Source organism: Canis lupus, chromosome 17, assembly GCF_048164855.1.
Source record: "Canis lupus baileyi chromosome 17, mCanLup2.hap1, whole genome shotgun sequence".
Classification (NCBI taxonomy): domain Eukaryota; kingdom Metazoa; phylum Chordata; class Mammalia; order Carnivora; family Canidae; genus Canis; species Canis lupus.
The window spans coordinates 59,540,953-59,566,811 of record NC_132854.1 but is presented as its reverse complement, the minus strand read 5'-3'; the positions used below and the strand labels follow the sequence as shown (position 1 = coordinate 59,566,811).

General features: G+C 50.0%; 1 protein-coding gene across 4 annotated transcripts in view; it reads right to left on the bottom strand.

The window, feature by feature from the left end:
• TRIM13 (tripartite motif containing 13) overlaps nt 1-25,022 on the bottom strand; it is a 32,368-nt gene extending 7,346 nt beyond the window's left edge. The window contains exons 1-4 of one of the 4 annotated variants that reach the window (XM_072783211.1): nt 24,925-24,998; nt 22,055-22,225; nt 7,953-8,135; nt 4,400-4,506 (exon numbers count right to left, since the gene is read on the bottom strand). Coding sequence is in view for 1 of the 4 variants with exons in the window: in XM_072783209.1 (XP_072639310.1) it covers nt 4,400-4,506; nt 24,925-24,940 (123 nt within the window). In the remaining 3 variants the exon portion in view is untranslated. Of the gene's footprint in view, nt 1-4,399; nt 4,507-4,810; nt 4,909-7,952; nt 8,136-22,054; nt 22,226-24,924 lie in introns of those variants that run through there. The other 3 variants (XM_072783210.1, XM_072783209.1, XM_072783213.1) reach the window with 3 other exon arrangements.
• Nucleotides 25,023-25,859: the final 837 nt, after the last annotated feature.

Sequence of the window (25,859 nt, the reverse complement as noted above, 5' to 3'; positions counted from 1 at the left end):
TTAAGTGTTCCATATCAATGTGTTGTTATACTTTATTCTGGCTTTTAGAGTCGGTTCCATAACTTACGTGATCAAAACAGGATAAAGTGAGTTTAAGAATCTCAAAGGGAATACTGAAGATATATATAGTACTTAAAAGAGCTTATCTAATTGTTATGTGGCTCCTGCAAACAATATAAAAGTTACCTATGTATCCATATAAGACAATAAGAAACTTCCCTTTTCTGGCATTATTCTAGAATTAGTAGTTAAGATATCCCCCAGGATATTTCTAGTAGGATTCCTGATAAGTAGGGCAAAATAACCCTAGAACAAAAGGTCCATCAGCTTGGAAGACCCACCTATTCAGCAAGTTCACAGAGGTTTTGGACTATAATAACATTCTCAGAAACATAAAAACCAGGTCATTACCCTTACTAGTTACCAAACCATTAAAAAACAAAACAAAACAAAACAAAAACGGTTTTTTCCCTTTCCTTCATTCTCTTCTCTGAACCACTATTTTGCTAAACTCTTTCCTTTGTTTATTCTCGTAACTCATCCTCCTGTGTCAAGGTGTACAATCTTTTGATTTCCTCCTATTCTTTCCTTATCCCCTACCTGCCTCTTCACCTTGCTTATCTTTCTTTCCCTTTTATCTTCTCCTTGTGTCTCTTGATAATTACCCTCGCTATTATTCTGTAATCCTGTAAACCCAGAGCAGTATGTCAGTAGGGTTTTAGGATACAGCTGGATCAGATATCCCCCTACGACACTTCTGTACAACTATCGAGATATCTGTGGGAGCATGCCTGGCTGGCTCACTTGGAAGAGCACACAACTCTTGATCTAGGGGTCATGAGTTCAAGTCCCATGCTGGATGTAGACATTACTTTTGGAAAAAAAATTTTTTTAATTAAACAAGAAAAAAACCCCACAGAAGTCTATGTGATTTCCAAACAGTATTTAAGCCTATTCTCTCCCATCTAGATGAAATAAATTTGAATGAGTCTGAATTTAAAGAAAACATACATATAGACTAAATTTTCTCCTACTCCAATCCTAAACAGATTAGCTATTTATCTTTACCTGTTAAAGAGTTCCAGTTAAGTTGGAACTAATGACTTCTGGAAAGGTCAAACCAGAAATGTCTGGTCTCTTTTCTCCCAAATAAATATAAGTGGGGGAGCAGCCCTGGTGGCGCAGCGGTTTGGCGCCGCCTGCAGCCCAGGGTGTGATCCTGGTAGACCCGGGATCGAGTCCCACGTCGGGTTCCCTGCATGGAGCCTGCTTCTCCCTCTGCCTGTGTCTCTGCCTCTCTCTCTCTGTCTCTATAAATAAATAAATAAAAATCTTTAAAAAAATAAAATAAAATAAAATAAATATAAGTGGGCTTAAATGAAGATGGAAAATTTTTACCCCTAAAACGACTTGTCCTCTTACACAACCATAAATTTGGCAATCACTGTCAGTTGATATCTATTTCCATCACAATCTAAATCTGTATTTCAGGTTAATGCCAGCTTTCAGAAAGTATTATCAAAGTCTGGCATTCAGTAGGTATCTAGCTGGATTTATCTAGATAAGTAAGGCTAATTATACGTCATATATAACACTATAGAAGGGGAAGCAGGCATTTGATAAGCACTACATATCAACTAGTAAGAACTTAGTCTAAGATGACTATTGGAAATGCAGTCAGTATAAACAAAGTCCCTTTTGCTCAACGTCGAAGTATGTATACATCTTATGCTAAAGTAAACCTGATCTACAGAATATATCAAGTAGAAAGCTGTTTATGCTAAACTTCAAGCAACTTTTAGGTTGGCTATATTACATCTACTGCGTTGGCACTCCTCGCTCATATCTGATAGCACAAAAATGCAGGGGGTAAAAAAAAAAAGCCCCTCTGGGAGTTATAATGGGGTGCCAGGCTACTGCCAAGTAGGATTTACTTCTGGCACTAATGCCACAGGAAAGACAATAATTTATACAATCAACAAAAATGTTCATGTCAACTTCTCTGTAGTAATATGTCTACATCTATAATGGAAATGAATTTCCTTAAAAAGAGCTTACGTTATCGGAATTTGCTTCATAGAAAGCTTAATGGGAACGTAACTATTCTGTTTGTCAGAGGATGCCTGTATTTGGTTAACTGGTACGGGAAGTGGGCATAGAACTCTTCATCTAGTACCATTCTACTATCCAGGGTTCCAAGCCAAAGTAATTAAGATGGCAGTGTCTTTAGTGAATAACAAGAATGAATAATCCAGTGACCTAGTGATATTTAAAAAGATGAACTATAGGCCAAAAAATCAATTCCTGCCCTAAATTGAGAAATACAGCACATTTACGAAGATATTGTTGCTCTGAAAGGTATGACAAATGCCATAAAAAGGACATAAAAAGTTGGCACCATAATGAAGTTAGGGTATCCAAGCAACTAGCCTTTATGTTTTTCTTAAACTATAAAAGTAATTTCTGAGTACAGTAAATTCAGAAAATACAGGGGAAAAATCACCAATAATCACATCAGCAAGGAATAACATTATTTTGTTTCATTTCTTCCAATCTTGTGTGTGAATGCACATACATATTCTAACAAAACTAGTAGCATCACACAATTTTGTAACCACCATTTTTCACTTGTTTGATCACATGTATTTCCCCTATCATTATATATTCTTCTAAAATGTGATAGTCCATCTTATGGATATGCTCTTACTGGCTGTATGTCTTTTTGGATTATAACACTTAAATGAACACCTTGTAGGAAAGTCTTGGTCCATAGCTCTGATTACTTCCTATTACACTTAGACTCCTCTAAGTGTACTGTTAGGTGTGTCAAAGAGTAGAAACACTTTTAAGGACCCTGAAAGATTACCAGGTTTCCCTCTAGAAGGCATATAGCAATTTATGAACGCTAACCAATGATATATGAGTGCCCCCCTTCTCCATGCAGATCCTAATCTTAGAACAGTATTACAGTTGAGTGAAAAAACAAAGATAAGACATACATTTTTACCATACCTACCCAAAATGTAAAATATAAAAGTTTAAGGCAGTTAAAATTAGTAGGTGTTCAGGATTACCAATATGTAGGGAACATATGGTAACAAAAGTCATGAAGTAGGAATAAAACGGAAGAAATGATCTGGAAAACATTTTTTATAAGTGAAAAAACAGCCCCCCCCCCCTCCAAAAATGGAACTTTCCCAGTTATACACAGTGAGCTAGCCATAGGACCTGAGCTTCCCAATTCTTAAGACTTTTAGCACTATCTAGAAAGTGGGTCAAAAATTCTGTGTTCTCATTCATAAAATGGAGACGTTTAATCATGGATCTATGAATCCCTTCTAAAATTTCAAATTTTTTTACAACTTGGGCTGTAACAGGCTCCCTAGCAGAGGAAACGGCGCTGACCCTGTCTCTGACTACCTAAGTTCCAACAGGAGTTTTACCCTTCATGGAATGAGGATTTTTTACATTATGTACTTCATAATGTTTTGGGGAAGATTAAGTCATTTGTGTCAGTTTTGTAAACTGCTAAGCTATATAAATATAAGGTGGTTTAAATTACAATGTGTACAAATACAAAAAATGTAAATAGACATTTTTATGTCAGAGCCCGGGTACATTAACCAAGAAAGGTCCTGAAAGAGAGCCTGATTGTCTTGAACTACAATTTCATGAAAAGGTAAAAAAAATAAAATAAAAAATAAATAAAAAGCATTACATAGGCTAGCAGGTACAAAGCACATTCATGGAAATGGGCATCTGAACAAAAGCTGTGGCCCAAGTAAGACCAGGCAACCAACCTGCCATAAATGTATAGAATGGAAAGAATAACCTGGTGTTATGGGAGGACTTACAGGGAGGCCTAGTAGCTCAGCTAGTGCAAAAAAAGATGGTTTTTGTTTTTTTTTTTTTTAAGAAAAGGAGAGCCTGAAGAAATGTACCTTCCCATTGTGTAAGAAGTATAACCAGTTAATCAACAGCTCCATCAGGTTCTCCCAGAAGGAGTGGCTATGTAAATAAAATTGTGCTTTCAGAATACCTATTTATATAAAAGTCTCTAGAATTAGAAAACTCCCTGTTTTAACAAGTCCTAGCAGCATGGTATGGGGGAAGGAAAAAAAAAACTTAAAAAAAAAAAGAAATGCTACTAAGTCTTCTCTTTCTTTTCAGTAGAAATCTGTGGATTGTAATACATGTCGAGAACTGCTACATAAAGATTTTCCAACTCTACTGAATCTATTTTTTCTGAGTTTTGGCAAAATAGGAAAAGAAGAGAGTCCACCCGTGAGGATGGGAACACATTGCGTTGTACACGTAGATTAATTTTGCGTGATTCTGGGCCTAAAGAGAACTGGGTGGTTTTTTGTTGCTTCTTAACGTAGAGAGAATAGTGGTTTACCTCCGTGCCCTGCGAGCAGGTGTGTGGTCGGGCTACTGTTCCCAGGACGCAGCAGTCGGGTCTGTGGGGTCTTCCTCTGGCGGGTGGTGGATAATCCGGCGACGCTACTGCAAAGGAAGAACAAAGAACATTCGGCATTTACTGCACCAGCTCCGCGGTCTCGGCGCTCGGCCGCCCGCGGCCCATCGGGGCGGCCTGCCAGGGCCTGGGGGGAAGGCCGGGGCCGGGGGCGCCCTCCCCGCCCCGCGCCCCGCGCCCCGCGCCCCGCCCAGGCGGCCGCGGGCTCCGGCTTGGGCCGCGCCGAGGTGGGTCCGCGGGGAGCAGGCGCAGGGCCCCCAGCCCGGTGCCCCCCGCTCTCCGCGCGGCCCGCGGCGCAGCACCCGCCCCCCCCGCCGCGGCACTGCCCCCGACCTCCGCCTCGGGGCCGCGGGACCCGCCGCCGGCAGCCCCCTCCGCCGCGGCCACCGCGCTCCCCGCCGCGCGCCGCAGCAAGATGGACCCGCCGCCCGCCGGCCCCGCCCCTGCGCCCCGCTCCGCCCTGCGCTGTGCCCGCCTCGCCTGCGCCCTGCCCTGCGCCCGCCCCGCCCCTGCGCCCGCCCCGCCCCTGCGCCCGCCTCGCCCCTGCGCCCGCCTCGCCCCGCGCCCGCACCCCGGCGCGTCTCCCGCCGGCCTCGCCTTTGTTCCCTCCCAGGGGGAGGAGGGGGCCGCGGGCGTCCTTCCGGGGTCAACAGCCGGCGGGGGCGGGGGCGGGGGCGCCGGGCTGCTGCTGCTCTCCTGGCAGAGGGGCTGCGCGGGGCCGAGCCCGGGGCCCCCACGCGGTGCCCAGAGCCAGCTGAGCCCGGTGCCCCCGCGCGCTGACCTCGGCGCGGAGCCCGGTGCGCCCAGACCAGTGCCCCCCACGCGGAGCCCGGTGCCTCCAGCCCGGTGACCTCAGCGCGGAGCCCGGTGCGCCCAGCCCGGTGCCCCCGCGCGCTGACCTCGGCGCGGAGCCCGGTGCCCCCAGCCCGGTGACAGCGCGGAGCCCGGTGCGCCCAGCCCGGTGACCTCGGCGCGGAGCCCGGTGCCTCCAGCCCGGTGACCTCGGCGCGGAGCCCGGTGCGCCCAGCCCGGTGCCCCCGCGCGCTGACCTCGGCGCGGAGCCCGGTGCGCCCAGCCCGGTGCCCCCCGCGGTGCCCAGAGCCAGCTGAGCCCGGTGCCCCCTGCGCGGAGCCCGGAGCCGGCTAGGAAGGCGGGCGAGGCGGCTGGGCCTGCGGGGGCGCGGGCGCCCACCCTGCGGAGCCACCGGCCGGCGAGCTGGCGCCACAAGACGGTTGGGTTTGGATTGTTGTACTTTTTTTTTTGTTCGTTGCATTTTCAGGAACAAAAAAAAAAGCCCAACCCTTCACACCGCTTCACGTGCATCTCTGCGGACGGGAAGGCCGGCGAGCACCCCTGCGCCCACGGCCGGGGGGAGGGGGGGGCGGTTCCTTCTGACCCTGCGGCCCGAGGTCACCCCGGGGGCGCGCGGAGCCTGGAGGGCCGTGACCCGAGGGCCGCGGGCACCATCTGTTTGGTTCCAAGAAGGACACGAAGGCGAAGGAAGGGTTTCTCCAAGATGTAGTCTCGGGGGAAGAGCAACAAGGACAGAAGCACCAGGCGTGCCCCGGGGTCGAGCCCCCCAGGCCCCCCCCCAGGCCCCCCGGGGAGTATGTGAGGCCTGCGGGGCTAGGAGCTCCAGGGCTGCTCACCCTCAGCTCCGAGTCCATAGAACCTTACCCCCCCCCCCCCCCCCGCGAGAGGCCCAGTTCCCCGCCGGCCCTTACGCCCAGTTTCCCCCAGTACAACGTCCCGCCTGCCGCAGTCTCCATCAGAACACCCCGGGGTGCGAACTACGATTCTCACCCTGTAGATGAGTAAACGGGTGAAGCCATGGCTCCAAGATGAAAACCCAGAGGCAGGGCCGAGACTCCAAAAGTTCCAGTCCACCTCTAGGTCCTTCCTGTAGCATCATAACTGTCAATGCCATTGAGAGCTGCACCCCAGTCTCCTCCTAGGGTCGCTTTTCTTTTTTTTTTTTTTTTTAACACACCAAAAAAATCTGATTTATAAAAGCACTTTAAAGGCCAACTATTAAAATGACACAAGAGTGAAAGGTCATTGGCTCACAAAGTGTCCTTTACTGTGATGGTATGATGCCTGCTTACATAGCTAGACCTGTCTGGTGCCAAATACTTGCTCATGAACTTGTGCCCACCTGGAAGTAACACTGGGTGGATGAGCACAGAAGTCTTTTGAGTGTTGAATTCCTAAGGGAATGCTGTGCAGTGAACCCGGGGCGGCCGGAACTGGGGAAGGAAGAGTGGCCTCTGTCCTCACACCGTGGGCCTGGACTGAGAGTAACTCCCAGATTCCGGTGTACATGCACAGCCATGTCCTTCCTGGAAGACAACACTGTGACTAGATCCCGCCCGAGGTAACGCAGGGACTGTCCCAATTGTCGTCACACTGCAGTTTCCTTCTATTGACGGCTCTTCATGTTAAGGACACTACCAGCCGACCACTGGGAGTCCTCTGTCGGCCCACCGAGAGGACCAGAGGGTCCTATTTCGGTTTGTCTTCTGGGCTCTGCTGTTACAGGGAGAAGTTCTCAATCTTGTGTTAAATCCTGTCTATTCTTACCGTGTGGACTTCCCCTGGTGCCCTTGTCTCGAGCCCTGACAGAGGTAAAGCCCGGCAGCTCTCCTGCCACCAAGGGCGACACGCTGTCAGCTGTCCCGGGACAGATGGGCCGAGCCAAACCTGTCACCAGACAGGGAGCCCCGCAGGCTGGGACCGCGGCACTGATGGGCAGGACACCACTCCCCAGCAACCTGGTCGCCCCGGCCGTCCCAGCAGCTGCCAAGGTCGCAGCGCAAGCCCCAACATTCCCGAGACAGAGTTCCTTGCAATGCCAGGCCCCGGGGGGGCGAGGTGCAGTGAAAGCAGCAGAGGCCGTGGAATCCTTTCCGCACCCAGACTCTGGCCAGGCCACCTGCTAGTTGTTACTAGAAGTCACCTAACATCCCTAAGCCGCAGTGTTTTGTTCCAGAAATGGGAATCGTGATTTGCTGAATGATGATAATGAGCTGATACATAAAGCAACCAGCACTGCACCCGACCTGTAGCGATTAAGAAACCATGTCTACGGTTACGTGGAAGAAGAGAGCCGTGCCACTGGGCTTGCAGCTGCCCCGGCTTTGTGTACCTGCTGCCCAAGCGTGACAGGCTCAAACTGCCCATGCAGCAGAGGAGGCGAGGACCGTAATTTATGCTTTTCTATACCCAGCCGGGGTGACCTTTTGAAAAGATTATATCCTACCGCTCTCTACCCCCTTCCCTGTTATTAGGGAAGAGAGAGAAAAAGGGGGAAAAAATCACGCTCAACGAAAGGAAAACTTTGCAGGTTTCTTTCTTTTTTTTTTTTCTAAGCCTCTATAATTTCAGAGATAACGATTGAATATCCAAAATATTCCATTAAGAAGGGAAAAAAAGTCTGTCTGCAAATCTACAATCATCACTAAAGATAGAAACTTACCTAAGGCCTGATGAGATTGAAGGTATTAGCCCCTTGGTTTGAAGAAAATTCCAGATTCCATATAGTTTAGTTGCACAGGGAAGTTCACGCATCAAATGGAGCAAATAGCAAAAATCAGTTGGCTTCTGAAGAGAATGAGAGACGCTACAGCAACAGTAAACTCGGCCTTTAGTTGTGCTGTTTCTGTAGTTGGAAAGAAGAATTGTTGAGAATAAAGCGAAATGTCAGAGGCAATTAAGATGATGGTGGCACGTGCTTATAATTGTATCCCCAGGATTGCGCTGGGCGCCGAGGGCCCTAATCAAGGGGTTTCCCGTGGGGTTGACGAGACCAGCCTTAAACACAGGAGGTAGACCTGTAACAGCACGTGGCGGGGGCTGTTCAAGGCTCAAGACAGGCCTGCAGGGAGGTGACAGAAACATCAGGCAAGTTCTCACAGGGGACGTGGGAAATGCAACATTTAAAGGTAATAGGATTCTGGGCACGCGGCTCGCCCAGCCAGTGGAGCCTGGGACTCTTGATCTCAAGGTTGTGAGTTCAAGCCCTACACTGGGTGTGGTGAAACCTACTTAAAAATAAGTAAATAAATAAGAAATAAAGACCGAAGGATTTGAAGATGAGAAAGAGGAGCCCTGGAAGTGAGGAACACAGCTCGGGGTTGGAATGAGCTTCGCTGACGCGGAGTCGGTGAAGAGCATGGCCTGGCTTGAAAATAAAGTTTGAGGCCAAAGCACGTAACGTGTGGGACGTCACAATAAAGAGTTGAACGTCATCCTGTAATGAAACGGAAACCACTGAATAATTATTTATGTGGCACTGATAAGAGGAAAGCAGAATTTTAGAAAGGTTGATCGGATTATAGGATCTAAGATTTAAGAGAGAAGAAATTTCCTTTATTTTGTTTTTTTTTTATTTTTTTATTTCCTTTATTTTGATACCTCTGAGGTTTGTTGTTGAAAATCATAGATTTTTTTTAAATGCAATAATGTGTACAAAAGTACAGCATATATGGGTAAGTCTTCCTGAACCCTTTAATACCACATAATTGTTCATTAAGTTCTTGATTTGTAAATAAAGTACAATATAGAGAGAATTAATTATGATGTTTTTTCCTAAAATCCAATAAGAGAAAATTACATGTATATATGTATGTAGATTTATATGTCAATCATATATATAATTTTTTTAATCTTAACTACATTGTATGCCTAATTATTAATACACTGTTGGCTACATTTTAGAGTGTGCCTTACTAGAGCTTTAAAAATTGCTGCATGTATATATTCTGAAATGTACTCCTCTGTTTTGATATTTTAACAATGATTAATTATGTTCAATCGTGTTAACTAAATTTTGGGGAGATTTAATTCCCATACATGTAGAACTTTATTCTTGATGAAGAGTGGCTCTGTGCGGGCTTTGAGGGTTTTTAATTCAGGTAAAGTAATAGATATTGTGTATTTACAGTTGTTTCAGAGTAATTAAATTTGTAGAGACTTTATTCTGGGATCTTTCTATTGAGTTCATCAATCCTTATGTGCTCTGTTTTTATCTTGAAAAATGTCCATTTTGATGATAGAGTTGTATAATTTCAACTTAGAAGAGGACTTTCATCCTGTTCTATGGGGTATTTTTAGCAATATTTCTTCCCCAGATAGAGATGCCTCAGGGGTGGGGGTTCTGGAGTCTTCAGCAGGTGGATTCCTGTACCTTCAACACACTCCACGTTAGGTGGAGGCAGCAGCACATTTCCTAGAGCTTTGGTTCCGATGATCTGGATTTATCAGGTACCCGTCTTCACAGCATCGCACAAGGAATACGTGCTTCCTGCGGGTTTTGTTTTGTTTTAAAGATGTTATTTATTCATCCATGAGACAGAGAGAAGCAGAGACACAGGCCAAGGGAGAAGCAGGATCCATGTGGGGAGCCCAAGGTGGGACTCGATCCCGGGACCCTGGGGTCATGGCCTGAGCCCCCCAGACGCCCCTGCTTCATGGTGTTTGAAGGGAGCCTGCTCAAGTCTCTCTGACATCAGAGCACGTGGTAATAAATGCCTTGTCCCAAATGTGCCTGTGTTCTGGTGACCATGTTTATCCCACCCTGCTGGGTGGCACTCCCGTGAGGCCAGGTCTGCAGGGCCCGTGCGGGTCCCACCCCGCCACACCTGCTCCTGGGCAACCAAGCCCACGAGTCGGTTACACAGCGTCAGCACAGGTTGTGTGTTCTTGTGGAGGTCACCGTGTGGGTTCCTCGGGCTCCTGATTTCCTAGCGCCACTCCCTGCATCCTCCGGAGAAGGCCTCCTTTCCCTGGAGCTTTGGCCAAGGTCACGCTGGCCCCTGGCTTCCCTTTGGCCAGCCCAGGCACATCCCCCAGCCCGTCCTCCGTCACCCGGCCTCCGCATGCCCGAGTACTTGGACCGCGCGCCCTTCGAGGCGCTCAGGACCTGTCACCCTTGGGTGATTCTCACGGTCCCCGTGAGGCAGGGATCACAAACTGATAGCCTGTCGTCAGACCATGGGGTTTTGTTCACTTATTTTTCGGAGATTCTGGTTTTGAGTACTCTCTGCCCCCAGCGCGGCCTGGAACTGGCCACCCTGCAGGGCGAGGGGCACGCTCCACTGCCAGCCAGGGCCCCTCACACCGTCTCCAGATGATGAAAGCTGTGTCCCTCGCAGCACCTCCATAGGGTGCACTGACATCTGGCTCCCCACAGCCCTTCCTCCCTGGGGGTGCTCGGGCCACTGCTGTGCCACCAGGCCTGGGCTCCGGCTGGCTTCAGGGTTCCTGCCCCGCGCTCTCCTCTCCCTGGTGCACCTGCACGTCCCCCCGCCCCCCGCCACGTCCATGTGCAGCACAGCTGACACATCCCAGGCTAGCTTTCCAAACTGGTCCAGGCGGGGGGCAGAGGTCCCTGAGTCCTCTCACCCCGTCCTGCGCTCCTTGCATCGCACACTATGCAGTCCCTTGTCGTGCACTGACTCACGTGATCACTTGATTATCGGGGTCGTCTCCATGCGACTATAAACCCTGTAAGAGCAGGGACGGTGTCTGTTGTGTACATGTGTGTGTCCACATTTCCTCGCCACTGCAATCCGAGCACCTAACCCGGTGCTTATCAATTTTTTTTATGAATGTTTTCAGGGAAGTAAGAATTCTCTCAAAGACTATTGAGGCATTTCAACCTTCTAGATATTAGCTGTCGAGACAAGCCGAAATGGTAATGTACTGAGTTCTATTCACTGAAAATAGAGATTTTAATACATTTGATCAAAATAACCGCTTTCCCCCTTCATTTGCAAAGCAATTTTTCAGACTCCTCCCTCCAGTTTACAAGATATGTCAACAATCTTCATTCTTTCACAGAATAGCTTGTCTCTGAAGATGAGATAACTTCTTGAATGGTTCAGAGAATTCCCATAAAAAAATTGAGAGCCTTCTTTTTATGCATAAAAGTTAAGCAATACACCATGAAAAAGACTTCGTGATATAACAAGAAAAATGTAAAACTGTTCCTGTTTAAAACACAATATAGTCATGATAGGACACAGCTAATAAAAAGATGGGTCACCTGAGTAGCTCAGTGGGTTAAATGCCTGCCTTCACCTTCGGCTCAGGTCACAATCCCAGAATCCTGGGATTGAGCCCGAGTAGGGCTCCCTGTTGGAGGTGGGGGGTGTCTGCTGCCCCTCTGCCTCTCCTCCTTGTGCACATATCTCTCATTCAGATTAATAATGAATAAAATCTTTTAAAAATAAAACAATTTGGGGGACCCTGGGTGGCTCAGCAGTTCAGCTTCTCCCTTGGGCTCAGGTCATGACCCCAGGGTCCTGGGATTGAGTCCCATATCGGGCTCCCTGCATGGAGTCTGCTTCTCCCTCTGCTTGTGTCTGTGCCTCTCTCTGTGTGTCTCATGAATAAATAAATTAAATATTTTTAAAAATTAATTTTTAAAAAAAGCCATATTTTTTGAAGAGGATAAAATTTGGAAATTTTCAGTCTTTATGTTTTATATTATTATAATTCTTTTTATATTTTTACATTGAGCATCTATTACTTTTGTAATGTATAAAAAAAGAGAAAAAATTGTTAAAGAAAATGGCACTCCATTAGAACAAACTTTTCCAACTGAATAACAAGGCAAAACACCTAGACAGAAAAACAGACCAAATACATGAGAAACAGGGCATTAAAAAAGGAAATACAAATGATCAATAAGCATAAAAAAATTCATTCTCAACGATAATCAAAGAAATACCAAGCAAATTCTTGAAATTTGCAGAGATTTAAAACATTATAGTGACCAGTAGGCCAGGAACGAGGGAGACAGGCCATCTTGTTTGCTACTGGAAACCAACATGGATACAACCTTTTAGAGGACAGTCTGTATAAAAACATTCAAAAATCACATATACTTAATTCAATTTCTAGGAATTTGTCCTAGGAAAATAATCATAAACACTGCAATTTATACATGGAGATTATTTGTTACACAGCTATGGAAGGGATTGGAAATTTTGTTATTATCCATCAAAAGGACATGAGTTAAGTGAATCCTGGTACATCCATACAGAACGATAATATGTAGCCATTTGTAAGTCATGTTTCAGAAGCCCATTTAACAACTCAAAAAATAGGGCAGCCTGGGTGCTCAGCGGTTTAGCGCTGCCTTTGGCCCCGGGCATAATCCTGGAGTCCCAGGATCGAGTCCACATCAGGCTCCCCACATGGAACCTGCTTCTCCCTCTGCCTGTGTCTCTGCCTCTCTCTCTCTCTCTCATGAATAATTAAATGAATTTATTCTCATGAATAAATAAATAAATAAAATCTTTTAAAAAACTCAAAAAATGCATATCTTTTATAGGTGAAGAAAAGCAAATTTCAAAAGGCATATATAGCATAATGCGGAGCATACGTGCGCCTATTAAAAAGTGATCACAATAGCAACAATTGTTATCCATAAATAGTATAAAGTGGGAAGGACTTTTATTTTGTCCTGACTCTTCACTAGATTTTTCAGAGTCTCTCTAATGGTTATATAATGCATCATCTTTATAGTCATAAAAAACAGTTCTTTTACAAGTTGCTGTCCTATGCTTTTGGGGAAAAAAATTGGCCGTTCCTTCAGCAGAGTTCCTATAAGCTCTAGCATGTCTCCTCCTAGATATATGCCCAAGAGAACTGGAAGCAAACGTACAAATAATAATATAACATGGATGTTCGTGGCAGCATTATGTGGAATAGCTGCACTCAAAAACAGAAATGACCCCAAATGCCATAAACCAATGATGGATACATAAGCAAACTGCGGCAGGCCTCTTCGATGGAATATTATGCAGCCATATAAAAGGTGATCCTGGGGCAGCCCGGGTGGCCCAGCGGTTCAGCGCCGCCTTCAGCCCAGGGCGTGACCCTGGGGTCCCGGGATCGAGTCCCACGTCGAGCTCCCTGCTTGGGGTCTGCTTCTCCCTCTGCCTGTGTCTCTGCTTCTCTCTCTGTATGTCTTTCACAAATAAATAAAATCTTTCAAAAAAATATCATATAAACTTAGCTGATGAGGCAGGGTCTGAGAGAATGGATTCTAAGGGAAGATTGAGCCTCCAATTGCCTTTGGTTAAGAAATCTTTTTTTTTTTTTTTAAGATTTTATTTACTTATTCATGAGAGACACAGAGAGGGAGGCCGAGACCCAGAGACACAGAGAGGGGACCGAGGTGGGACTCGATCCCGGGACCTGGGGTCACCGCCTGGGCCCAAGGCAGGTGCTCCACCGCTGGGCCCCACAAGGCTGCCCCCTTTTTAATATTTTTATGGAAAAATGGATTTACAAATGAAGGGGGTCACAGGGGTAAAGTGCTTTGGCCGAAGCCGTCCAACTCTGAGGAGCACCTGCGTGACCTCAACTTCTGCCCCGGGAGGGGCCCTGCTGCTGCCTTGGGGCGCGTGGACACGCCCCCCCCCCCCACTTCTGACTGTGAAGAAACAACTTTGCCAAGGAAGCCGCCAGTTCCAATGCCGACGGAGGGCTCTCGACTCCCGTTTTCCCAGGAAGTGGGGTCGGGGCGCTGGGGTCGGGCCCTCTGGAACCCACCCCAAAGATCCACTTCCAGGGGAAGCACCCAAGTCCACAGAAGCCAGGTCCAGTCCAGTGGATCTGACCAACTCACGGGTGGAGATGACACGGGGGTTGGGGATGACTCATCACCGACATTGCCGCTCTGGGTGCCTCCCAGGGACACGGGGGACCCGGCCCCCCGAAAGAGCGTGGCCTGAAGCCTGCAAGCAGCGTCTCCTAACCCGTTGCTGCCCCGGGAAAGGTGAGTTACGGGTTAGCCTTTGCATTCATCACCCAAGGGTCTGCAGTTTTCCTTTTTTATCCTTTTTTTTTTTTTCTAAAAATGGAGCTTTTTTTTGCATTTATTTTTTGATTCCAAAAGCCCCCACTGAAGCCTTCTCTCACATGTGCCCCCCCAAGTGCTGCTCCAGGGACCTTTGGTCAGTTCCCCAACCCCAGGCCCTGCAGGCACCGCCTCGTCTCCGTCCTTCCAGGCATTTCCCCAGGACGCCCCCTCCTTGCTCCGCTGCCGCCTCTCCCAGTACAGCTTCGGTGCGACTGGGCCCTGAGACTGGGTGCCCCCCACCGGAGCCCCGGCAGGTGCCTCCCCGGCCTGCCCTCCAGGTGTCGGCCTTCGCGGAGCTGAGGTTGCGGTGCACCGGCCGCCCACCGAGCAGCAGAGCGTGGGCCCGGGAGCAGGGGAGGCGGGGGGAGGGCAGGCAGCTGGGCGACGGACACGGGGACCCACCGCTCACCCCAGCGGACTGAGGAAGACTCCCTGGGGACCTCACGTTGGGGCAGGGGTGAGCAGGGCAGGGCAGCAGCGGGGACAAGCTGGGCGGGGACGGCAAGGACCAAGGCCCTGGGGCAGGGACCCCCTCGGGGTGCCGCAGGAACAGCCGTCCCCTCCCCACTGACACTGGGGCCACGGCCCCCCCTCCCTGCTGACACCCAGGCCCAGGGCCCCTCTCCCTGCTGACACCCAGGCCCAGGGCCCCCCCTCCCTGCTGACACCTGGGTTCCAGGGCCCCCCACCCTGCTGACACCCAGGGCCAGGGCCCCCCCTCCCTGCTGACACCCGGGGCTAGGGCCCCCCCCCTGCTGACACCCAGGTGACACTCTGGAACACCTGGGGGGCTCAGTGGTAGAGCGCGCCTCCCTTCGACCCAGGGAGTGACCCGGGGGTCACGGGATCGAGTCCCACGTTGGGCTCCCCACATGGAGCCTGCTTCTCCCTCCACCTGGGTCTCTGCCTCTCTCTCTCTCTCTCTCGAATAAATAAATAAAATCTTAAAAAGATAAAAATAAAAAGACCACGCTGGGGAACATAGAGACTTCCAGTGCATGGAGGCCGCGGCAGAGGGAGCGCCGGTTGGGTGGAGGCAGCCCCGCTCCCGGGAGCCCCCCACAACCTACAGAGACCCGCGAACCGCTCTGCCGTCGGCCTGCACCAATGTGACGCTGCGTCGACTGTGCTCAAATAAAAGCATTTTTAAAAATAAATAAATAAAACTAAGAGACCCACGGTGGTTGCTGTGTGCGGGGATAAGGTCCTGGGGTGAGAGTGGCGTGGGGGGCAGCTGAAGGCCAATGGCCCAAGCAGGCCGGTCGCCGGGGCCTTGGGGGCGAGAAGGGCGGGGATGGGGATGTGGCTTGGAGGTGTCAGAGGTGTTAGGGGCAGATGGGCCCCGCCGTGACTTGGAGGAGGGATCGGGGACAAAGAGGAGTTTGGTCTTAGGGCCTCCGACGCTTCAGCCATCTCAACCTTGTCCCCCAACCGCGAAGGGGGACGGGAGGGGCATCTCCCTCCTGGGGTTGTTGCAGGAGGGGCCACCGGGGCTCACACAGGCCTGGGCACAGAGTACAGCCTGTTAGCACCCCGACGACGACTGTGGGTCCCCGCTTCTTGGGGAACAGGGTCATACAAACAGCTGCCCCAGAGCCTTGCCCCCCAGAGAGCACCCCCCCCCCACAGGACAGCCCTTCACTGTCCTCGCCCTTAGTGTTGGATCCTCGCACCCGCGGCGGCTACAGGAGGACCCCTCAGGTCACAGGAAGCCCGAGGCCCCCAAGTGCCTTGGCCCATCCCAGGCTGGAGGAGGAACTCGGAGCTCAAATGACACACGTCGCGGTTAACCTCCGAGGGACAATCACCCACCACCAGGAAGGACAGATACCACCGTGTGCCTCCACATGGACGGACTGGAGGGGGGATGCCGAGTGAGGTGGGTCAGTCGGAGGAGGCCTCACCCATACGGGGACCCTAGTAACTGGTGGGAGGGACCAGCGGGGAAAGGAGGGGAGCTGAGTGGGGAACATCAGGGACGGAGACAGACCACGGGAGACTCCTGACTCTGGGAAACGAACAGGATAGTGGAAGGGGAGGTGCGCGGGGGACGGGGTGCCTGGGTGACGGCACCGAGGGGGGCGCTGGACGGGATGAGCACTGGGTTACATGTTGTAAATCGAACTCCAATAAAAAGTATACATATGTAAAAATAATAGATAAACGTTGATCCAGATGTAAGAGGAGCACATCTGAAATAACAAGGATCTTGGAAAACAGGTCCTTGCTGCGCGGGGATCCTCCAGCCGCTGCACAGTCCCCGGAAGGCCGCTCTCGGCAGGGGCAGCGCGGCCCTCGCCTCCCCCCGGAAGCGCTCACAGCAGCCGGCCTCTGCTGCCATCAGCCGCCCCTCAGGTGGGTCACCTGCCTCGGCAGGTGCTTCCGTGGGGTGAACCCGTCTCTCCTTCCGAAACTTCCTGATGGCAGCCTCCAGGTAGCACGTGAACAGCTGCCGGTGGGGAGTGTAGAGGCCGCTCTGGGCCTGCAGGGCCTCTCCTGCTAGCATCTTCCAACTCGCCAGATCTCGGTGACCATCGCCAGATCTCTGCGACCACCACCAGATCTCCCCGACTACCGCCAGATCTCCGTGACCACTGCCAGATCTCCCCGACCATCGCCAGATCTCCCCAACTAATGCTACCCCACTCGGGCAAAGACCAGCCCCCAGGGAACCTGGGAGGCGGTAAGGAGCCCCTAAATCGGAGACCTCTGTCTCTCCTTGTCCCATAAACTCCTTCTTACAGGCTTTCCCTCCCTGGGAACCTGCACACAACCTTGAATTTGAACTGGAGCTGGAGCGATCCGCCCAGTGACCTCCAGACTCAGATGGCAGAGACCCTGGCTCCTGAAAGCAGGGTCGTGGGAGCAGCAGGCCCCCAGGGGCTCGTTAGAAACGCCGAATCACGGGCGGTATTCCATACCTTCCAAGCGGAATCTGAGTGTTCACAAGGTCCCCAGGTGACTCCCACTCAGCTGCAGGTTTGGGAAGCCCGAGGAGGCTCAGGCCCCCCTGCCTGCCCTTCCTGCCCTTCCTGAGGGCTCCAGAGAATTCTCAGTGAGCGTCCTGTAAACGGGACTCAAGCCTCAGCCTACTTCCCTGTCCTCACTTGTCTTTCTTTTTTTCCTAAGTGATCTGCACACCCAACATGGGGAACTCACACCCCAACGTCAAGAGGCACGTGCTCCACCTGTACCCAGCCAGCGGGAGGCCAGGCCCATCCTCACTTTCAAAGAATCCTGAGGGGGGGCTTCTGACATCCCTCTGCCCCCCCCCCCCCCCCCACAGCCAGCGCCGCTCTGACGGGCCTAGGTCCCTTCTAGGAGCCCCCAACCCACTCCCTGGCCTCTGGGGTATTTCCTGAAGGGTGGCTTTCCCCAAGTGAGGCCTGTGAGACCAATCCAGGTGCTCCCCCTCTGCACTTCTTCTTTTCTATTTACCTGCCTAGAGTTGCCTTCACCTGTCCGGTGATAGCCCCGTAGAGCTGGGCCGACTGCCCAGCAGCCTGGTCTTGGGCAGGGACGGGAGCCGCCTCGGCCGGCCGAGCAGCCTTGCCCGAAGCCAGACCTCCCAGACCTCCCCCCGCCGCACAGTCGGACAATCCTGGTTCTTTTCCCTGCCAGGTACCCCCTACGCCCCCAACAGGAAAGCAGAGCACAGCGAAGGCTGCCTTCAGACGGGGACACTGAAGGAAGGAAGAGGACGCAGGCGGACAACCAGCCTTGGAGAAAGGGTCGAGGTTCCTGGGACCAGCCAGCAGGAGGGGCAGGTACATTTAAAATGCTCCAAGCACTTGATTCTTTGAAGGTTTCAGGATTTGAGTTTGGAGGGTTTTTTCCAAAGCTTTCCAAAAGGAGAAAAAAAAAGTTATAGAAAACTTCTGGGTCTTGGAAACCAGAGCCTCTTCTAGAGTGTTAAGGTAAGGCCTTGGGGCTCTTACTCCGGAGGTCAGGTTGATTAACCACACATCCTTTCTCACACCTTTATCATTTATCACACAATTGACACCACCCCCCCGCCGCCAACATATATTAAAAGCCAATTTCCAGTCTTTTAAAAAATACCCTGGGAATGTTATCCTTATATTATTAAAATAGCGTTTTAAATTTTTATATATTTTATGTAACAGGAAATGAGTATGGTACTTTTTTACGCCCCAAGAACGGTCCTAGGAGGTTTACAAAGATTAACTCATTGAATCTTTAATCTAATAAAATATGTACTGTGTTATCAACTACATTAATAGGTGAGGAAATTAAGTCACAAAGAGGTTCAGTCACTTGTTTCAGGTCACACAGCTAATAAATGACAGAACGAGAATTCAACCCCAGACAGTCTGGGTGGGTCACAGCCACATGCTGAATCCCCGGGCTTCACTGCCTCTTTAAAGGGCCTGGGTCAAAGCGGATTCACATGAACAGAAAGTGGATTGATGGTTGTGGGGCACCTGGCGTGAGGTGGAGAGCACAGGAAAACTTCCCTAGGGTGTAGGAACAGTCTATACCTTCACATGGTGGTTGCTTGGGAGGCTCTATTTGTCAAAATTCATCAAATTTAATGTGTGTGAATTTTATGGCCAATAAAACGAATGATCATGAAGAATATTAAAAAAAAAAAGTTATTCATTCAGGGCACCAGGCTGGCTTAGTCAGTGGCTTGTAACGCTTGATCTCAGTGTTGTGAGTTCAAGCCTCACATAGAGCGTAGAAATTACTTAAAAATAAAATCGTAAAAAGTAATAATAAATAAAAATCAAAATAAATATTTTTTAAAATTAAAAAAAAAATGGGATGCTTGGCAGCTCAGTGGTCGAGCATCTGCCTTCAGCTCAGCATGTGATCCCGGTTCCAGGATCGAGTCCCACCTCGGGGTCACCGCAAGGAGCCTGTTTCTCTCTCTGCCTGTGTCTCTGCCTCTCTCTCTGTGTCTCATGAATAAATAAAACCTTTAAAAATAAAAAAAAAATTTTTTTTGAAGATAAGGGCCTGGGTAAGTATGTGTGTTTATTTCCATTCATATTTTCAATTCAATTTCAATGTTATTTCTGTATAAATATATATTTTATGTATTATATATTCTTACATATTATATATCATATTTCACACGTGCATGATGTACATATGTAAATATATATGAGCGAGAGTGTTTAGGGGAGACAGAGGATTCTAGATGCAGTTTTTCCACATGGTCACCCTTCCACACCTAAACACACCTAAAAGCCACTTTTGAGAAACGTGTGCTGCTTGGGGAGCAGGACCCCCCGGAGCCCCACAACCCGGATTGCCCCCGCTTTCCTCGCCTGAGCCGGCAGCAGGGAAGGGGGGGACCAGTGGGCCCGGTGGGAGTGAGGCTGCCCCGTCTCAGGTCCCTGCCCTCTGCGGGGGCCGGCTCCCCTTCCCTCTGCAGGGTTGATGCCCCAGAGGTCGGAGGTCGGGGTGTCCCCGGGCTGCTGTCCCCGCGCCGGGCCTGAGCGCTCTGGGTGCCGTTGCCACCAGACGCCGCCTCACCTGGAGGGGTCAGGGCAGCCCCGCAGAGACCAGGGCGCCTCTGCCGGCCCTGGGGGTGCTGCAGCCGGGGCGCCCTCCAGGCCCGGGGCGGCCTCCCGTCCTGCACCCCACTGTCCTACTGTCCTGATGTCTTGCTGTCCCGCTGTCCTGCTGTCCTGCTGTCCTGCTATTCCACTGTCCTACCGTCCCACTGTCCTGCCAACCTGCAGTCCTGAATCCTGCTGCCCTGCTGTCCTAATGTCCTGCTGTCCCACTGCCCTGCTGTCCCGCTGTCCTGCCATCCTGCTGTCCTGCTGTCCTGCTGCCCTAGGGTCCCCCGCAAGCAGCCTGTACCAAGCACACAGCCTGAGTAAGGCACCAGTGAGCTTGGGGTGGTGATGAGAGACCAAGTGTCGCAGCCTTCCAGGGCCTCGCCGTGACCGGGGACGCCCCACATCTGGGGGTTACGATGTGAGCTGACAGGTGCGGCGCTGGAACCCGACCACGTGAACCCCACGTTTGCAACTGCAAGTGGCAACCTAGGGCCCAAGCCACGCAGCACAGCACGATGGCCCTTTTATTAGGGAAGGAGGACCAGGACTCATGCTAGAATTTTCTCTGTGCACCGAGATGAACGACCTGCATGGGAGCCATGGGGCCAGCCTGTCTCCCCGAGAGACCCAGGCCGCTGGGAGTAGAACTGAGAGCCCCAGGGCGGTGCGCGAGCGGGCAAGGAGGCCAGGCCTCGCAGAGAGGGAGCGGAGGCTGGCACAGGAGGCTGGCACCGGCCTCGGGACGGAGCGCGCACTTGGTATTAAATGAGTAAGTGACGTGTGCACTCAAAGACGCAACCTGGGGCGCGGGGGGGTGGGGAGGCTCAGCGTCTGCCTTCGGCCCGGCTGTGACCCCGGGGTCCCGGGATCGAGCCCGCCTCAGGCGCCGCAGGGGCCTGCTGCTCCCTGGGCCTGGGTCTCTGCCCCTCTCTGGGTCTCAGGAATAAATAAATACGATCTAAAATACATATATACACGCAACCAAGATCTCTGACACTTTTAGAACAAGAGTCTGGTTTATCCTCCAAGTAGATTTTGTTGGATTTTATTTTTTATTCATTGTTGTTATTATTATTTTAAGATTTTATCTACTTTTCTGGCCCCGGGGAGAGGAAGGGTGGGGGCAGAGAGCAGCACCAAGTGGGGGGCGCCGGCCCGGGGCTGCCCCCACCCGCCTGGCCGGGCCCCTGGACGCCGCAGCTGGGAGGCACCTGACGGCCGCAGGAAGGCACCCGGGGGAGACACGCAGGCCACCCGAAGCCGGGGGTGGAAGTGAGCCCCCCGCCTCGGCAGCTCGGCCTCGCGGGGTGCGGGGGTACAGGGGAGGCCATGAGCCCCCCAGGGCACGTGGCCCCCCGCCACTCGCTGTTTGACCACATGTTGTGAGCCGATGAGGCAACGAAGATCCTTAGATGGGCTGGTTCCTGCCGGGGACCCCCCAGCTCCTGCAGTGTTACCTGTTACCTGTTACCAAACAGCAGCAGCAGAACAGCACCCCCCGCCTCCACTTTTATTCCATCAGCAAAGGCCAAGGGAGAGAAGCTGCAGAACCACCTGGTGGGTCGCCGCAAGGACCCACTGCCTCTGTCGCGCAGGGGCCGGGACAGCTTATAGTCACACGGCTTCACCCAAGGGAGCAGGTCCCCGAGCGCGGCCACCACTGGGCGCTTCACCTGCTGCAGGAGTAGCGGTGGCCACGGTGGGTCTGGGTGATGAGAACGCGTAACCCGTAGTTGCGTAAACATACACTCTCCCCCTGCACGATGAAGAGCTCTGATCATTATTCTATTATTTTTAAAAGAGTTTATTTACTTATTTGGGACAAAGCGAGTGAGAGCACAAGGGGGGCCGAGCGGGGAGCCAGCTGTGGGGCTGGACCCCAGGACCGGATCACGACCTGAGCTGGAGGCCCCCGGGGCCCCTCTATCATGATTCTTTATGATTATTAAAGTATCAGTTTGGCCTTTAACCAGAATGTCCCCGAGGTTCTGGTAAGTTTGGGACAAGTGCAGGGCCCATGCTGTGTCCCCGGATGGGATCTTTGTCCAGTTTGTTCGTTGGTTGACACCCTCCTTTGTCCCTCAAGAGACTTCACGTTGCCCGGGGCCTTTCACGTCAGAGGTGCCAAATTGCACTGAGCCACATGCTGCTAGGCTGTGTACGTACGTGTGTAAAAGACGTGTTGATCGGGATCCCTTGGTGGCACAGCGGTTTAGCGCCTGCCTTTGGCCCAGGGCGCGATCCTGGAGACCCAGGATCGAATCCCACATCGGGCTTCCGGTGCATGGAGCCTGCTTCTCCCTCTGCCTGTGTCTCTGCCTCTCTCTCTCTGTGTGACTATCATAAAAATAAAATAAAATAAAATAATTAAAAAAAAAAAAAGACGTGTTGATCACAGCAGTCATAATATTAGACGGATTTATTTGGGTAACACCGAATTCCAAAACTGATGGTAACTGAAGCGAGTTATACACACACATGTGCGTGTGCTCGTTGTTTTTTTTTTTTTTTTTTTTTTACGCTGTAGCTTTTCAGAGCAGTAACAGAAGAAAAAGGCAGAGAAGACGAGGCCGAGCCGGGGTAGGTCCTATGCAGGGGGTTCTTCGGGGTCCCTATCAGAGAAATGGATCTCCATCTGCTCATGATTTTCCCAGTGACCGCAACGGAACAGAGATGTGAGGATGACCCGAGGTTCAGTCCCCTCCGCGGAGTCCTTGCAGACGCCTGTCATCGGGCTCCTTCTGGTTTGAAAGGAAAAGAGGTAGGTCCCTACTCTCTGGGGAGCTAACCCTCCTCCGCTAAAACAGTCCAACCACACGCAGCGGTGAGCTCTATCCCAGGGCAGAGGTACCCAACACATTCGGTAAATAAAACACGATTTATTTAACCCGGGAAGGATTTCGTGGGAGAATAATAAAATCAGGAATGCTACAGTCATTTTGTGAGTCATCCAGGCATAATCACCAACCAATAAAAATAAAACATCCGTAACGCCCTCGGTTGCCATTACATGCTGGTTTTCAAGGCATTGTTCTGCTGTTTGCCTGCGTTCAAGCAACGTCTCTAAAACCAATACACTGCGTCTGTCCATATGTACTGGGTGGAAATCGTTAGGATTATGGGGTTTTACGTGCAACCACGTTGTCCAGGTCCCAGCTCGGAGTGCACAGTGAGCATGAGCCACAGGCGCATCACTGTGGCCCAAGGGCCCTGGATTGACGGAGTCTTACCCCAGGGAGCCTGACACAACACAGCTAAGGGCAGGGAAACAAAAGGTAACGTCTCAGTTGGTAATAACGGGCCTCGTGTGAGGTCAGAGGGCAAGTAAAGTCAACGAAGGCTGAAGAGTGGCGGTTAGAACCCAGAAGCTGAGAGAAAGGCTTTGGGAGCTGTGAGTCCCCTCGAACCTCCGCAAGCTAAGGCTAGGCCTGATAACGTGGGCCCAGATATTCCTCATCCTCCTTGCTGGGTCATTATATCACCAGCTTCATTTACGCTGAGAAATTAATGGCCACGGGAGATGATGATGATGATGGTGATGATGATGATGATGACAATGTTGGGATGACCGCTGTCTTTCTCTCCCTGACTTCCAGAGGTGTGAGGTAATTATAAGCTACTTTACGTGTTTGCTTGGGCAACCACTGTAACAGGGACCAGAAACGCTCAGATACTATGTGCGCCCTGCAGACCTGCGTGGGAATCAGAAGCCAGCCCGGCCACGGGAATCCAAAGAGTAAAGTCACGGTGGTATAAGGCTGTGGTAGCTGAGGTGACCTTCTGACTGTGGGGAGTCCCTCGCCCCCCTACAGCACCCACACGAGGTCCAGATCTGCCACTGGGAACAGAAATGACGCCAGCCAGTCCTATGAGATCCAAAGCTGTGAGAAAGGAAGACTCAAGGCGGCCAGACGTTGTGTCTACAGCCTAGGGAATGCAGGCGATTTTGCACTTGGTTTTTTGTAAATTGGAGATTGTTTTTTCGAATATAAAACATTCTTCATAGGCCCCTCCCTGCAAAAAAACCTCCTAGGCCCTTGGCATGCCCCCTATAGTATTCCATGATAAAATGGTCCTGACGGCGTAGCCTTAGCCAGAGATGCAGGAACCAGCATTCCCGGCAGAATTAAGGGACGACAGGCCCCGGTTCCTGGGAGTAAGCCAGGAATGGAAGCCAGGGATGGAGACAACACTGCACCCCTCACACCCACCCTTCACACCTGCTTCATAGCAGGCCAAGAAAAATGTTTGAAAATGAACGAGCAGATTACCAGGTGAGCCAGAAAGTCAAAGTAGGAAGATGATAAGGTAACTAGTTTTAAGTACAAAAAACCACAAGAGATCAGAATCCAGGAAATTAGATGAAGTCGAAGACACTGCAGCACCTGGTGATCAGAATACAGATCTAATCGTAGTGGTGACCTCTTCTGCATTTCCTGCTGAATCAGGGTGGTGGTGAGTGTCTTGGTAGCTTTTCAAGCATTTTATGATGCAAATGTATAAACACACAGCGAGATCGAGAGAATCTTGTGAATGCTGTACACGCCTACCACCTGGATTCGACCATTAACGTCTTACATTTTACTTAGTTTATCACATGTGTATTCATTCCTCTATCCGATCCCCTGTCTTACTCTTCATGCCTTCCAAAGTCCGCGGCAGACATCTCCGCTGACTGTCAACATGCGTATCATTAACTAGAATTAAAGATCTGTTGTTTTTTTAGAAACTTGAAGCGAAATTTATACACAATCAAATGCAAAATCTTACCAGTAAATCCCCGGTTTCAACAAATACCCACACCTGTGTACCCCAAAGTACTCACGTGTATCCCCGACCTCCGTCCTGGAGGTTGGCCCGACTCTCCCTGCCAGAGTCCGGACTGTCCTGCACATTTCTAGTACCCAGGCAAGTTAAATTCTTAAAACTAAGAAGCCCAACCAAGTCTTAGGTCCTCTCAGGATTGTGTACTGAAAACCATTCAAAAGCTTTCCTATTATATATCTTATAATATTAAATGAAATAATCTATATTACCAGAGTTGATATCCATTTATCTAGCATTTTTGCCGTGCAACATTTTAGATGTGGCTTCTGGCATCGGAATATGGAACTTTAGTCACGTTTGTGTCATATCTGGACATTATGATGTCATTAAAATACTCCATTAAAAGACTGTTTAAAAACTTTGATTACAGAAATTTTCAATTACATACAAAAGTAAAGGAAATATAATAATGAGTCTCCGCGGATTTATCCCCCGCCCCAACAATTATGTTCTTCCTAATAAAGCACATTCAAATTCACCCATGTTGTTGCACCAATTAATGGTTTGTTCCTTTTTATTACTGAGTAGTGTTCCATTTTATAGATTTTCCATAGTCTGGTTATTCATTTACACCTTGATTCCTTGTTTTGAGGTAAATACAAATAAATATTCACCTACACATTTTTCTGTGAATGTATATTTTAATTGGATAAATACTTAGGCGTGAGATTGATGCTGGGTCATGTGATAAATGTATATTTAACTGTATGAGAAATGGCTAAATTTTTATCTAAAGTGACTACCATTTTGCATTTTCAGCAGCGGAGAAGGAGACTTCCTGTTGCTGTTCATCACGGCCAACATTTTGTATCCAGCTCTTTATTTTAGCCGTTCTAAGAGGTGTGTAGCAGTGCCCCATTGTGGCTTTCATTTACGGCTCCCTAGTGACCAAAGATGTCGAACACCTTCCCATATATTTATTTGCCATTTATATGTCTTCTTGGGGAAGTTTCTTTTCAGATATTTTGCCCATTTTAAATTGGGTTATTTGTCTTATTATTGTTGAAGTTTAAGAGTTCTTTATATATTCTAAACAAAATTACCCTATGATCCAGTAATCCCACTACTGACTATTTACCCAAAGAATACAAAAACACTAATTTGAAAAGCTACACACACCCCTATGTTTATTGAAGCATTATTT